General features: G+C 37.2%; 1 protein-coding gene across 8 annotated transcripts in view; it reads right to left on the bottom strand.

Moving 5' to 3' along the window:
* Positions 1–16,384, bottom strand: part of ADGRG6 (adhesion G protein-coupled receptor G6) — a 163,038-nt gene that overhangs the window by 68,722 nt on the left and 77,932 nt on the right. For 5 of the 8 annotated variants that reach the window (XM_023553184.2, XM_023553220.2, XM_010588758.3 and 2 more), the window contains exons 3-5: positions 9,842–10,183; positions 7,497–8,120; positions 925–993 (exon numbers count right to left, since the gene is read on the bottom strand). In XM_023553184.2, the coding sequence (XP_023408952.1) occupies positions 925–993; positions 7,497–8,120; positions 9,842–10,183 (1,035 nt within the window). Of the gene's footprint in view, positions 1–924; positions 994–7,496; positions 8,121–9,841; positions 10,187–16,384 lie in introns of all 8 variants that reach the window. The other 3 variants (XM_010588714.3, XM_023553043.2, XM_023553106.2) reach the window with 1 other exon arrangement.

Raw genomic sequence — 16,384 nt, 5'->3', positions numbered from 1 at the left:
ACCATAAATGAGAGCTTAGGTTTCTACACTTAGTCCCACTTCTAATCTGTCACCTTCATGCTGTGATCCTCTTAATAAAAGATCCAGCTTTTACAAAGGCACGGTCATGATTCTTAATGTGGTACATAGAACATGCCACTTCATAAAGAAGCATTCAGTAGAATAAATAGATGAAAAAGGGTCACAGGTAATTAGAAGGAACAATGATAAAACTAAAGTCTAATATTTATATTATTTAACAATTACTAAAAACAACCCACTGCCGTTGAGTTGATTCCGACTCATAGCGACCCTATAGGACAGAATAGAACTGCTCTGTAGAGTTTCCAAGGTTACATGACTTTAATTACATACTATTTAGCATATAATGATTTAGTACATAATATATAATTAGAACAGTGATAATAATATAATCATTATGTTTTATATTTAATGTAATTATATCAATATTAGCTTAACAGATATATTTCTATCTTAGTATTTAAGTTAAATTTTGCATTATAAATTCTCATACCCTTTTCTTACACTTAATTGAGTATTCAACTTAATTATACCATTTTCCACTTGTTTTAGGGACATGAATATTTCTTTGGAATACCATATGTCAGTATTTATACTGGACCGGTAAAATATTCTTGGTAAGAAATAGAGGGAAAAAATAAAATAAACCCCTATTCAATAGCATATAATCATTATGTTTAAAAAATTCAGTGCTTTATGGAAATGTGGTCATCCAGTGTGTGAATGCCTTCTTTCTCCACACTGTATGTACCATGCACCCACACAACTAAAACACATCCAGAAATTCTTCTGTTTTACTGGTTTCTGGCTTTCCCAGTGAAAGTTAAGATCAAAATCAAAACAATGACAACTACATCATACAAAACAGAAAACAGGCTCCCGAGGGCAACGACGGTTCCCTACCTTGGCAGAGGGTCCCCAGGTCCACACAGCTGGCTAGCTCTGCTGCTGGGAGTGGGATCAGGTAGGAACCTTAATCAACAGAAAGGGGTTAAACAAGTTTGACTTATGATCTGGCAACATTATCCAAACAAAATCCTGAGTCATATGGTTGGTGTACCAGGAGCTAGGGGAAAGTCAACCAGTACTGCTCCAACAACGTGAACGTCGCTTAAGTTCTCTGTGTCTTAAGTTTCCTTAAATGCAAAATAAAAGTGTTGAAATTGCCCTCAAAGTCTTCAATTTTATGGGGCATGCACACATGAAAGGATAAGAAGTAGTATTGCCTCTTAAAGTTTGTGTAAAAACCATGGCGCCTTTTTCCATAATAATTTATATGGTTCTGGTGGAAAATCATACAAATGAAGTAATCAAGGATCCATTTGAAAAGTGAACTTGGATATTATTAATTACTCATCGAAGGCATATTTTTGGTTCATTAGTGCTAGCATATGCTATTTGCAATTCCAAGAGTGTTTTTGTGACTTCAATTCAGTGTCTCTTTTTATCTCAAGCTTTTATTGACACCCTCAGCGGGAAACCAGTTTTGGCCTGATTTTCTACTAGGAATTTTCTACAAGGTGGGTGTTCTCTGTTGTACTACATCTCCCTCTGACAATTAACAAACTTTCACAGACTGAGGCTTGGAGAAGATGGGCTCAGCTTATCACAAAGCATCCTTCACCATTAATAAAGACATGGGAGTGAATACAAATAAATAATTTATTTTGTTTTTAAATTTTAAAGGACATTTCTATAATGGAAACCCTGGTGGCGTAGTGGTTAAGTGCTACAGCTGCTAACCGAAGAGTCGGCAGTTCGAATCCACCAGGTGCTCCTTGGAAACTCTGTGGGGCAGCTCTACTCTGTCCTATAGGGTCGCTATGAGTCGTAATTGACTCGACGGCACTGGCTTTGGTTTGGTTTCTATAATAGTGATTTTATCCTAATGTTTAAACATTTCCTCAAACTTTCCTGTGAGAACAGCACATGAAGAAAGAGCAAGTTCATGAGCTAACAAACGATGTCTAATTAGGTAAATGAACGTATAAAGGCAGAAAGCAATCCAATGGTTTAACGGCATTATCAGCAGGCATAGTTTTGTCATTCTTGATAGCCTTAGGTACCTGGCCCATAGAAGGAATCATATTGTGTAAGACAGGTCCAATCCTACGGGCAAGTCTATGATGTTAACTGTCCAACCAACCAAGCTTTGCCTGTTCATTCTATAAACATTGACTCGCTGCCTACAATGTGTAAGGCACAGGGGCTAGAAGACAGTATTGCTCGTCTCAGGGAGCTCTTGTCTGGTAAGTCAGAGAGGTATGAGTGGGAGGTAATAGGAGATGATTTCACACTTCTCTGAGTACTGTAAATGAAGTGCTCAGTGGGTGATAGTGACCTAAGGAAGGAAGTGATCAGAGAAGGGTAAACAGGAAAACGATCAAAAAGAAGGAGACCTGTGAGGCATATGAGCAGTCACTATACTGAATAGGGGTTAGGTAGAAGTAATACTAGCAGACAGAATACCTGCAACCTGTGCCAAGGAAGCACTGCAAAGTTCTGGGAACCCAAGTAACTTGGCATTGCTGGCATATCATAATTGCAGAAAATTGGTAGGAGGTATGGAGATATTGGTAATGGGTAGCTTGTAAAGGGCCTGATTAGAACGTAAGCACCAGCAGTTCAAGGACCCTGTGTCTTTTGTCACTGGTGTATGGCCCACACATAGTAGGTGGGTGCTCAATCTTTACTGAAAAAATTATTGAGTACATTATGAATGACTCCTCAAATTTAGAACTCTGTCTTAACGTCAGTGGGAAAAAAATGAAGGGAAGTTAGGTGAGAAAGTTGGATTCATATTTTAGTCATTTTTCATGTACCACAACCAACTAAAACGAAGAGATATAGGAAGCAGGAATGACACTAATATTTCAGGTTTGATATCACGAGTACAATGAGGATGGAAAGAGACAGATACAAGAAATCTGAAGATAGAATTGTAAGATTTAGTGATTAACTGGAGAACAGGAAAAGAAAATGAACACCAGAAGATGTCTTCATGGTTTCTAACTTAAGAAACGGGCACATTATGGTATCATTAAAGATAGAAAATACTGGAGGAAGAGCAGACTCAGATGTGGTATGGTAAACAGTAAGTTCAGACGTGGAAACTGGTATCTGTGTGACATTTAGATATATGGATTTTTGTACATGTTTTTGAAAAAAGTCTAGCCAGGAAATACTCAACAAAAGCTATAGATGTGTCTGGGATCTCCAGGGCTAGAGGGCAGATTAAAAAGAGAACAGATGGAACCATGGAGACTCCTATATTTAAGTATCAGATATAAGGAAACAAGCTAAGGACTTGAGAAGGTAAAGGTGGAATTGTAGAAGGTGATATTGCAGAATTCCAGTGAAGGATGTTTCATGAAGGGTGTGGTGACATCAAGTAGAAAGGTCAAAAATGCTAAGGACTGAGAAGACCTTTAGTTTTGCAGTTGGAATTCTGGTAGTAGCTCTAGAGAGATTAGGTTAAGTAGTGTGGGAGTGATGAAATGTAGACTGCCAAGGTTTAAGGAAGAAGAGAAAGCATGGCTATGAAAGGAAGCCGAGAGATAGGGAGGTACCTAGAAGGGGATTTTTTAAAGATTGATGTCTTAACCAAGTACACTATGGGAAAAGAGCCCTTGAGGAAGCAGAAATTGAAGCTACAGAACCAGCCTCAGACAGAACTGTGGTATAATTTTATCCTGAATGTCTTCTGCCCATTATTTTGTCCCCATCATACTTAACTTAAACCCTTTTCTTGCAGAATCTCATTTCTTCATAAGATACTTATATTTTAGTAAGGGACTACTGAAAACTAAAGAGCCTTTAGAACTCAAAAGGACCAATGAAGTCTCAGCCACTGTGACATGCAGCAGAGGAGACCCTAGGATGGTGTTTCCGTACTTCTCAAATTACACACAGTGTTGGCAGTCAGAGGCTCCCTAGGCCATGTCTGGCACTGATACAATATCTCTGGAAGACAAAGGGAGATAAGGGGACCAAGGTGTGAGAAAGTTTTTAGGCTAATGAGATTTCTACTATAGTATATTAAAGACCTTAGAGGTGGAAATAAGGAATGAAATCAGAACAACTATGATTTGGAGACATTTTACAAGTATCTTTTATATTTTACAATTATTATAAGTAAAATTATTTCTGGAAGTGATTTATGCTCATAAGGAGTTAGGGCATCTTCAAAGAAGAAAATACATTATAAAGGGTTTATCTTTTTATTATTTAAAAAATGATTTAGGAATCTAAAAACCATATATCCAATGATTTGGGGGCCAATAATAATCCAAATTTTACAGCAGGGAAGGACAAAACTGCAATAACAGAAAATGAATGAAAGGGTAGGAATCCAAAAGCTGATAAAGCCTTAGGAACTAGGTGTAAAATTCTGGAAGTAAAAATAAAAGAACAAATCCAAAAATTTTTAGTACAGAATAACAAAGTTGGGTACGTACGAACCAAGCCTTATCTCTACTCCACAGTGGCTAATAAACAGAAGTGCTTAATAAATGCTTGTTAAATAAATGTGACTTGTTTGAACTTGGACTACTCACTGGGTTATACTGTACCACTCCTCAGGAAAGAGCAATCATCAGTAAAATAAATAAAAATGGTACAGAAGGTACTGTCTGTTCTTTGTGAAAATTGATGGACATTAGCCAGTATCTAAACTTGAATCATAACACACGCAAATACTTGTACCTATAATTAAAGGGTCCACTAAGGCAACAGTCTATCCAAAGGGGTCTTAAAACTAAATGTTTAATAAAACTGTTCTAAGAAAAACAATGTTGCTATAAAATTTTAAAAAACTGCTAAATAAAACATTTCCTTTTGAAAAAAAGAACTGACAAGAAAAGATTAACCATGTAAAAAAAAAAACAAGCCTGTTGAAACTTCCTTAATTAAGGTATATTCCCCAAATATGATTAGAAAAGTATAGGGAAAAAAACCCAACTTTGAAAATGCTGAAACAGTTATTAATAATAAATATAACTTATTATTAAGGCTAGGATAGTTAATATTTGACATAAATGACAGGGCATTTTAATATTAAATGCAGTCAGTTCTGTCCACTGTCTTATTTGGCAATTAGTCCTTGGCAAAGCTATTAACTTTCTATCACAAGTTGACCCTGAAATAAATGTTTACATTTAATCATCACTGTCAGCCCAAAAGAATATTAGGAATGAAATTCTATTTTCCCATTGGTTACTGTACTGACCATTAATAAAAAAAAAAAAAAACCATTAGTTTGTTGGAAATTACTGTTACACCAAACAGCAAGCTACAATGTTTTGGAAAAAAGAAAGGTTAAAAAGTTAATAGAGCACACTTTTCTTTTTTTTTTAATTGAAGTTCTGCTTAGCTAACAGGCCTAGATATGATCTCTGTTACAGGTATTTCCTGTCAGTTAATAAGTGACTTGGGTTCTTCAACTCCCAAAGCTGATGATTAAGCAACAGGAAATTCCCCCATTATTACTCCTGCAACACATTCCAGGATATCTGAATGTACAGAATGGGGGTGGGTGTTCAGTGTCATCTTGGAATGTCTAGAAGGCCACAATAAAAATTAAAGGGAGTATTTTACCACAATAAAAATAAATAAATAAACAAATGGACTCAAATATATGGACTCTGGGAACTCTGGTGGCGTAGTAGTTAAATGCTACTGCTGCTAACCAAAATGTGAGCAGTTCAAATCCACCAGGCGCTCCTTGGAAACTCTATGGGGCAGTTCTACTCTGTCCTATAGGGTTGCTATGCATCAGAAGCGACTCAATGGCAATGGTTTTTTGTTTTGCTTTTTGGTTTTATATTGACTCTGTTAAGGTTGTGCTTCTCCATTGATTGAAATCTCTTTGGAACCAATGGATGATTAAGCTACGTGAGTGAGCATGTATTTGATGCATCCTGGGTTTGGGAAAGGAGTCTTAAGGACAATGTTAAAGAAAATGGGAGGACTTCCAGATAAAGACACTGGACAAGGAGACAGCAGACGTGTGTTTTAGCCCACCTATTGCCTCGGGTCTGGACAAGACTTTTATTTTTGTCGATGCTTCAGTTTTCCGTCTATATGAAGAGAAGGGTGTGCCCTAGATTGGGACTCCCAAACATAAATGCTCAGAGGGGCCAGAGGCAGTCTAAAGCCAGAAATGGGGCTGACGTGTGAAGAATAGGGGAGTGGTAAAGGCTATGGTAAACTAGAAAGCCCCTTCAAAAGCAGCAGTCTGTACCTTGCTATCAAATCTTAGAGTGAGAGAGAATATTGGGGAACATTCATAGCTCTTATAAAACTCTTTAGTCTCCCTCTGGAATAGGGTCATGGTCTACCCTCTCTCCAACAACAGACAAGGAAATATCTCTCAAATGATGTCACTAGTAGGTTGCTCAACATGTGCGCAGTGCTGCAGGCCACACAGAGAGATGGGCGACCCACATGGACAGGTAGGTAGGTAACAGGAGCTCCCCAGGCTGGAAGGATGGGCACAGGCTCAAGAAGCTGGGGAGATGGTCTCAGGTTTTCCCAATTTGTTCAAAGTGTTGTAAATGAATTTCTGATAATATTTCCTCCAAAGTCAAAGACAAATTACTGTTGAATACAAGGCCTCTTCTTCCCTCTTTTATTGAAAGTTATTTCTGTGCCTAAAGAATATATATTATCAACAGCTTATATCTAGTTACATGATCTTCAAAATCAATAATGGAGATGCTACTTTTTAATCAGTCCTATAATAAGAACTTCCAGAATTAACTACACACATAGAGAAAATCTCATGGAGGTCTATTTTTAATTTAATTTCTGTTGCATAGAATTATTTCTCTAAATATTTTGCATTCACCCATTTCCAATAATATCACATATAAAGTTTCTCAAAGATCAACCAAAAAGAGGATTTGAAACAAATGACAACAGCTCATTTTCAAACCAATGGAGGAAAAACTGCAAAGACAAAATTGATGATGGATTATCATGATTTTTCCATAAAATCAACAGTTTTAATATTTAACACTGGCTGGATAAATATCATTCTTTTAGGTGGTGGTTGTTTATTTAAATAATGAATTGCAATTTCATTCCAGAATGATAAAAATTAGCTTATTACTATGTTGCTTTTGTGATTAAAAACAGTAACTTCTTTATATATTAATTTCTTCTAATGGTTCCTATCCCACTGCTAACATTTCTATTTCAGAAATGATAATTTATACATAACTGCTATGTTAGTGATAAACTGTGTGAAAATTTGTGAAATAGGGAAAACTTGAGAATGGTATGAAAGGTTGAAAAGCTTTTATTAACCAAGGCTTGTAACCAAAGTATGCTATGAAGGTCTGAGCAAATCACATTTTAAAAATTACAGTAGCTCATTAGTAACAATTGTGTGTGTGTGCAGATAAAATTTCTTGTTGGCAAATACATTCATAAAACAATCCTGAAAGAAATGGGTGAATATGCCACAGACTTACCGCAGCTCAGGTTGTTTTCAGCCTTCAGAGCTAGGGTTGGGATATTCCAGAAATCATTCTGCCAGTCAACCACGTTCCCTTTCACATTACAACTGAGGTTGGAGAGGGTTTTGGAATTCATAGTAAAATTCCAAAGTCGAAAGTTATAAATGTCCCCTTTTAGAGAGGCAATTTCATTTTGATTGGAGCCCAACAATAATTTCCCATTCCCAGGAATAACTTTGCTAATGGTAGAATCACATGGAACTATTTCATAGTTTCTTTTGAAACTGACACCAACAGAGCCCAAGGAATTATTCCAAACAATGCAGAGCTGCTCAAAACTTTCTGTGAAAATGTCTTCATTTTCCTTGACAGGTAATACACTATTAAGGGAACATTTCAAGCCAGAAATAGTTAGAAAGTAGTCACGCTGGTCCTTTCCAAAACTGAGCAATTGTGTGAAGGATGCATCTGAGTAGGAGAAAGCTGTCCAGTCATTGTCTTCATTGCCAATTTTGGTTGCTTCAAAGCAGAGTGAGAAAGCACTGAGCTCTGGAATGGAGACACTTTTTGCAACAGATACCTGGTAAGCATCTAGTGTCTGGGGCAAAACGACCTTTTGATTCCTTAAGGACACGGCAACTATAAGAAAACATAACAGCAGAGGGAGAATGTTAATTCCAGAACATTGCCTAATGAGATGCAAAAAGTCTAATATACCAGACCACTCCATCACTCTCTACTAATTAATGTTTTACTCATCCTTTGCCATCATTCTCCTTTATTTCTGTGTCTACCCTCTCTATCATCAACCCACTACCAATAGTATTATACCAATAGAAGGAAGAATAAAAGATACATTTATTGCTACTGTATGTGTCAGGCATTGTTGAATGCTTCTATAAGCATTATCACATACAGTCCCTCACACAATAACTCTGCATATTAAGTTATCACTGTCTCCATTTAATAAATGAGGGAACTGTGATTCAGGGAAGTTTAATGTCGTTAGGTATTAAGCAAAAAACCTAGGATTCCAAGTTATTTTGCCTGACTCCAAAGACCATGGACATTCCCTTATAACACACCGACCTCTTACTTAATTTTAAATTTTTCTACTCTCTACATACACTAGTAACTCTATGATAAAAACACAGTTTTAAAAAATCAAAAATTAAAAAAAAATTTTATTAAATTGTATCCAAAAGGATATTTAGCAATATGAATCCAGTATTCTACATGCATTAAAAATCAAAAAGTGCAGAAGGAATTATATCCATCAACATTTTATTAGTGGTAATGGCTGGGTGGTGGATGTATAAACCTATCGCCGTCAAGTCGATTCCTACTCCTAGTGATTCTATAGGACAGAGCAGAACTGCCCCACAGGATTTCCAAAGAGCAGCTGATGGAGTCGAACTGCCAACTTCCTGGTTAGCAGCTGAGCTCTTAACCACTGCACCATCAGCTTGCTTCTATTTTTTGTTTCCAAATTTTCTATATTTTCTAATTCTTAAAATATTACTTAAAAAATTAAAGCATGTATGTTTTAATTAACCACACATATACCTATAGTCCATCACACAGTAAATAACTCCATAAGCAAAGCACACAATTGACACTATTAATGACTAGCCACTGTCATAGTTGTGTCTCTCATTTCAGTTTTCTCTTTTTGTACATGGCATCTATTTAAGAAGCTCATGAGTTAAAAAAAAAAAAAAGTATAACTAAACCTCATAGCCTTGAATCTTGAAAAAGTTTTCCTTAACCAAAGACAGGTTTTGGAAATAATAAGATCGTTTAAATGTTATTATGTGCAGAATCTGGAAATCACATTTTAATAAAAATATGCTTTATTTCCTTTAATTAATCATTTTCAGGGGATTTTCCTTGAGTTACATTATTAGCTGGTTATTAATAGGCCTTTTTATTTTAATTTACAGACTAATTTTCTATCTTTGTCCCTTCGCAGAGTGCTTTAAAAGGGCAACATCTTAAAAGCCCAAAATAAATGGATTTCTAAATACGGATGTTTTAAATTATCAGTGGAGACATGTTAGAAGTACAGATTTTAATTATTATCAGTGGAATATCTATTGTGTATCCCAAACAGCCTTTAAATATTCTGCATATAAACAATATAAAAGAATTCAGCTCTACTGTAACCAGGTTTTGTATCTGGTAACTATATACTGCTAATGAGAATGCTCCAAAAATATTAACAGATTCTTGCCCTCAAATCCTAATCATAATCATTCACACTCACATAAAAGAGCATAACCCTGTCTTCTGGTTCTTGTGTTTACTGTAGAACATGTTAAATGAAAGCAGAAGGTTGGCGCCGCCTTTGGTTTACATACCTCTGGTGTAGCTGGCATTGAAACCCTTCTTCTGGATGCTAAAGTCACTTGAAAAGGACACATGCATCTCATTTGCACTTGAGTTAAATGACAGGCCTTTGGCAGTTGCTCCACAAAATTTAGTCTGGCTCTCTCCATTATCAAGGGATAATGAGTCATAAATGCAATTGGGAGCTTCTTCAATGTCGAAGTCATTAAACGTTATCTGAATGATGTAGCCGGTGGGGGCCCGGAGGGTCCACATACAAGCCTGGCTGTTAGGGTAGTCGTTAGGATAGCATGGAGAAGTAAAGGTCCCAGAAGGGTTGGACAGGTCGACCCTGCAGTTGGCACATCCCCACGCTGCTGGCCAGACAAAAGAGAGACAAAGGCTGGGATCAGATGCGTACAATAAACCAACCATACCACACACTGGGGACTGTCATCAAATGGTAAACATTTAAAAATACCAAAATACAATAAGGAAAACGAAACCATCTCAAGGAGAAAGAGATACACCAATAGAGCAACAAAAAAGTAAAAAAAAAAAAAAAATTTTTTTAGAACAATGATTCTTAAACCTGGGGGTGGGTGGGAAGTTACATACTGTGAGAATCTGATGAAAGCTATGAGAAATCTATCCCGTAAAATGCAGACGAATCACCACACTCTGCATACAATTTCGGGGAATAGAGAAGACCTCAGGAGCCAACAATGGATTTCACATAGATCCATAGATCTGGGCTAAGAATCCCCACCTACTCTAGAGAACAACTGAACTGGAGCAGAGGAGAGGGGTACAGAACCATAAAGGTAAAGCTCAGTTCAATATTTCAAAATCACAGGCATAAAGGAAGAGAAACTCTTGGGATATAAATGTTTAAACACAATGCTACCACTCAAAGCAATACGCAGGTTATCTTCTGGCAGATTCTAATTTTCTAAAATTCAAATCAATAGCATCACCTTGTATGTGTGGAATATTTATAGTTTTGAAAGTACTTCCACTTATCTCATTTGTTTCTCATCACTGATAATTATGTACTGGTGTGATTATCTCATTTACTCATTTGTGTAATAAATATTTATTGCATGCCTGCCAAGTGCCAGGCACTATTCTAAACAGTATATACCAATGAGCACAAAAGACAAAGTCTATCTCAATGATGCTTACACTTCAGTCTTGGATCTGAAGACAAACAAATAATAATACAAGAGAATGACAGACAGGGATAAGAAGTATGAAGGAAAGTAAAGCAAGGCACAGAGTGTGTTATGAGATGGGTGGAACACTGGGGTCCTTAGGGAAGGCTTCTCTGAAGAAGTGCCATTTAAGTAGAGATGCAACTGAAGTGAGGTGTGGGCTATGAGCACATCTAGGGGAACAGCATTGCAGGCCAAGAGAACTGCAGAAATAAAAACCCATTTGTAAATTAATGTTGGTTTCTCTCATTGAACTATAACTTCCATGAGGGTAAGGATAATGTCTCCTTTGCTCACCTCTATATTCCTAGTGCATAAGGTACATTTGCAATAAGTATTAATTGAATACATGTATGAAAGAACCTTCTCACAGAGGAACATGTTTTTATCCCATTTTCACTGATGAGAGCAATAGGGACCTTCTCCCTTATTGTTTATCTAAGGCCTAGCTACCAGCTGGAACCGGAAACCAAGGTCTGTCTTCCAGTCTAGTCGTGTTTTTGCAATTAATATTCACCTTGCTTTTAAATCTTTGTAAAATGAAGGCACTAATCTCATTTACCCAACATTCTGGATAAATAAGCTGCCCCAATGGTGATGCTTAATAAAATATTGTCAAACCATGTTAACCGAAATCATCCTAAATTTGTTGTGTGCCTCCCTCTCCTATGGAGTTGAGTAGAATGAAAATGCAATTACTTTTCCTGAAAAAATGGTAGTTATTACAAATATTATTATTCTATGATAGAGTGATGTATTTAAGGACTCACTGGATGGGTTAGGCTGCTCAAGTTAGGTTTTTCTTCTCTTGTGGCTGCCTTGTGTTATACACTGTTTGTCTTGCCCAACTCTGCTCCCCATCCCTTCTTTCCAATTCTCTTCCTCTGCTCTTCCTCCCTAGGTCTCTGACATCTCATACAGGGCAAAGGTGGACAAAGGAAACAAATTAGGATCAGAATCAGTTGCCATATGTCTTCTCTTATCCTTTTAGAGAGCACCATGTTCTTCTCCTTTGCAGCAGATGTGTTACTTCCCTTTGTGAGGCTATTTGATTATTGACTCTCTTCTACCATTAGTGCATAAGCTCCACTCACACAGGAGATATTCACCATCCTACTCCCCAGCACCCCACAGCACGTCTGGCAAATAAGAGGTCTTCAGTAAAGATTTATAAAACAAATGATTAAATGAGTAGTTTAAATGAATGGACACATACCTAAGTTAAAGACTGAATAAGCACAATGTATGACATATTCCAGTAAATTCTAAGATTGAGAAAAAAGGTAAAGAGTGTGTGAGCACTAGAACATCTGTTTGGACTGGAATCGGGGCTCTTTCTTCCAATTATTTCACTCATAGAACAGGACTGAGAGCCTCTCTGACCAGTTTAGTTTCTTGTTACTGAATCTGGGCTCAGAAGAGAGAACTAATTCTACCCACATAACAATAATGTATCTAGTAATAGGCACTTAAAAAAGGAAAACAAGACACAACAACGTGCCTTATCCTAACATGTAGGCAGGCAGAGGCGTTTCTTCCAAAATGAGATGTCATTCCCTAGATCCAAGACCCAAGTAGTGTTCGTAACCCCCTTTACCTGATATTTTTGCCAAATCCCTCCCTATGAGCTGAATGAAAGGGATAAACAAATGGAATATATAAGTAAAGGGATAAATAAAAAGGGGAAAATCAATTGGACTGATAACACTATGTAATCTTGGGCAAGTTAATCTCTCTGTGCATTGGTTTCACCACCCTTACCCTGGTGATAGCAGCACCCACCTGCCCAGGTTGTTGGGAGGACAGAATAGGTTAATACTGGAAAAACCTGGGAGCAGTGTCTGGCACACAATTATCATTATTTAACTGTTCACTTGCTTGGTAAACTAGAGGGTCAGTGAAAAAGAGGAAGGTCCGCAACAAGATGGATTGACACAGTAGTTGGAACAATGGGCTCAAACACAGCAACGATTGTGAGGATAGCACAGGACCAGGCAACATTTCATTCTGTTATACACAGGGTCACTACGAGCCAGAACTGACTCAACAGCACCTAACAACAAGAATTGTTTGTTATCACTAATTATTATTATGACACAAAATCTCTGTATCAACAATTTAATAGAGGAAAACAGCACCGCACATCAGTAGAGTATCTTTCCCCCAGACACTCATTAGGATGGAAAAGGGGAAAGGGAACACAACCATAACATGCACACACAAAAAAAACTGAAAGCATTTTTCTAATTGGCTCTCATCTATAGTAGCCAGAAAGATCCTCACAGCATTTAGTAATAGAGCTATTAAATAGTAATTATTAGCTGACTTGGATAAAACAGCAGTTAAGCTAGGTACTGTATCATCATCGTGTTTATTACACTTCACAGTAAAGGGCTTTCACCTATATTATTCCCTTTGACATCAGAACTCCCCTGGGAATTGCTACTTTCTCCATGTTTAGATGAAACAAATGAGGCTATTACAGATTACATAATTTTCTCAAAGTGATGCATCTAACTGATTGCAGAACCGAGTTTCAAACTAGCTCCTCTGAAAGTAAATCTAATACAATTTTTTTTGGGTGGGGGGGGAGTTGCCACAATTAAACAGAAGACAAAGAACGAAGTGGTAAATACCAGTACTGTTTTAAGAGGTATTTTTAATAAGGCAATTTCTTAAACACAGTGTTATCACCATAAAGTTAACATTTTTTTAAGAAACTAAATATGAAATATTTTAATTGAGAATGTTAGGCACTCTGGAACACAGGGCTTTGGATTTGTCTGTTTGGAGCAATCAAATGTCACTGCTAATTAATTCTTCCATCATGAGCTAGTCTGTGAAGATATATGATCAATCTGTTCTCTCAGAGGCAGAGCTATTTAAAGACAGAGGTATTTCAGTTCACTGAATGAAGCCTTGGAAAAAACCAGCATTAACGTATCTTTTAGAAGTTACCCAACTCAAAGCATCTGGCTCAGATGTTTTCAAAGACAGCTACGATAACATATTCATACCTATAATTTATAACAGCAAAGCTTTCAGGTTACCCAACCAAACATAAAACCAATTTCCACCCTCAGCTCTTACCTATGCATGAGAATATTTAGTATTACTTTCTTTATTCATGCATATTTTCATAAAGGTTTATTCTTCAATAAAACTCAAATCTCAACAGGAAAACCTCCCAGTCATGCCAAAGCCCAACTCAATTTATAAAAAAACATTTAGATACACCTTTAATAATCATTATCTGTGGCTTCCTTATCTCAGAGATTTGAGTTCTTACTCCACCCTTGCCGCACGTACTTTCTGTAAAGTCCAATACCGTGTTTTTAAAATTATTCTAAAACAGAAGTTTTGGATTCCATGAGATAAATAAAGATAGAAATCAATTTTAACTGCTTTCAACATGAATCTGTGATGGAGTAATTGTCTTTGCTATACAGTGTTAAACGGGTCAACATTAAAGCCTCTAAATTAAATCTTGTTCTTTATTTAAAATGGGAATGAAACTATCTCTAATGGATGTGATGGAAACTGGCTGGTGAAGATTGTCTCCAGAAAAGTTAACTAAGTCACCTGCTCAGTTTGCATCTATTCAAGGTTATTGTTAAAATTACTGATGTGAACCTAATAAGCTATAATGAGTGAAGGGCTCACTTGTGGCTTAAAAAGGTTTAAAATATTCCGTAACCTTGGTAGTGTCTAAAGATTAAACCTAAGGGCCAGCAACTGGAGAATTCTAGGACCAGTTCTAGTGTCCAAATCTTTACAGAGCCAGGACAACCACACCATTTCTCTAGATCACGTAAAGCACTGCCAGATGTAACATCATGGAAATGCAAAATATAAATAACGTTTAGACACTGGCACGTATTAAATGACTGATAATATACAAAGTAAGTAAGTAAATTTAAGTGATTCCAGGCCACTATGCAGATTTTTCAGGATGGAAAGGAATCTGACGACAATCTGGCCGTGACATCTGCGATTCTGTTAATGTGACAGACTTGGCACGCGTCCTCACCCTCCTTCATCACTCCTCCTCAAACTCTGCACTCAAAGATAGCATTTCCATGTAGGGGAGGGTCACTTCTAAACCAGGATTAAACCAGTTGCTGTTGAGTCGATTTGACTGGTGGCAACTCCCCGTGTGTCAAAGTATCACTGTGCTCTACAGGGTTTTCAATCACTGATTTTTCAGAAGTAGATCTCCAGGCCTTTCTTCTGCAGTGCCTCTGGATGGACTTGGAACTCCAACCTTTTGGTTAGCAGCTGATCTCGTTAACTGTTTGCACCACCTAAGGGCTCCTTAATAAGGGTTATAGTCATTCTAGTCTCCCGTTAGAAAACCAGCAGTCACCCAAAGATATCAGTTCAATCCCAAACCCCTCCTTAAACACTGCAGGGTCAACCAGAAAACTGTCTGATTTCCCTCTGTGATGGTTCAACCTCCAAATGTTCTTTGGAACTACCATCAATAGGAAGCTACTGCAATGACTTAAGCATGAGTTCAAAAGGGTATGACTTTACTTGAATTAATTAATTTTGACATAGATAGAAAACTAACAAAATGTTTAACTGAAGGTTTCTTGGTGATGCACCATTAAGCTGGAGGCACCATTAAGCTTGACAATTTTTAGAATCTCTGAAGATATTCACATGAACCACACCCTCAAACACATTTCTGTCTTCTGTAATATTGCTAAAAAAGGTCTGGTCTTTCCATAATCACCTTGGCATGAGAACCTTCCATATTTAACTGCAAAAGATAATACTTGCTGAAGACCCAAACAAGTGAACTGTTGTAAATCCTTCTAGAGTCAGCTTTTTATGTAGACATATATCCCTTGCAAAAGGATTAGACACACATAGCACATGTGCGTGCATACGCATATACACACCCACACACAATTTCATGGGAAACTGTTCTCTCTTAAGCAGTCGTTAAGTCTTTCTCCAGCTGTTAAAAAAAACAATCTAAAGGCAATGGAATTTTATTTTTTTAAGTTTAGTAGTCTATCACCTACCTCCTGGCTAATTCATTCAAGTCTCTTATTCCCTTTTACATTCTTGCTCTGCAAACCCCCAACTCTGGATTAATCTAGCCAGTGGACCTTCTTGTTCTCTACCACAGTTTTCTGAGCACTACTGGAAAAGAATTCACAAAGCCGTGCAGATTACTTATCCTAAAGAGGTTTCCATTTTTATCTCACTCACCTTCTGCAATAGCTGATGCCTCTAACCACTTCCTGTTTCTTCAGAGTCTCTCCACTCACAGTTCCCTATTTTCTCCTTGTTCTCCTCCTACACTTCCCTCCGCCCCCTCTGGGGCTCCCTTCCTGCTTGTCCTCACAA

The sequence above is a fragment of the Loxodonta africana genome, chromosome 1 (assembly GCF_030014295.1).
Source record: "Loxodonta africana isolate mLoxAfr1 chromosome 1, mLoxAfr1.hap2, whole genome shotgun sequence".
Lineage (NCBI taxonomy): Eukaryota > Metazoa > Chordata > Mammalia > Proboscidea > Elephantidae > Loxodonta > Loxodonta africana.
Note: the sequence above shows the minus strand (reverse complement) of the source record. Positions and strands in the feature narration are given on the sequence as shown.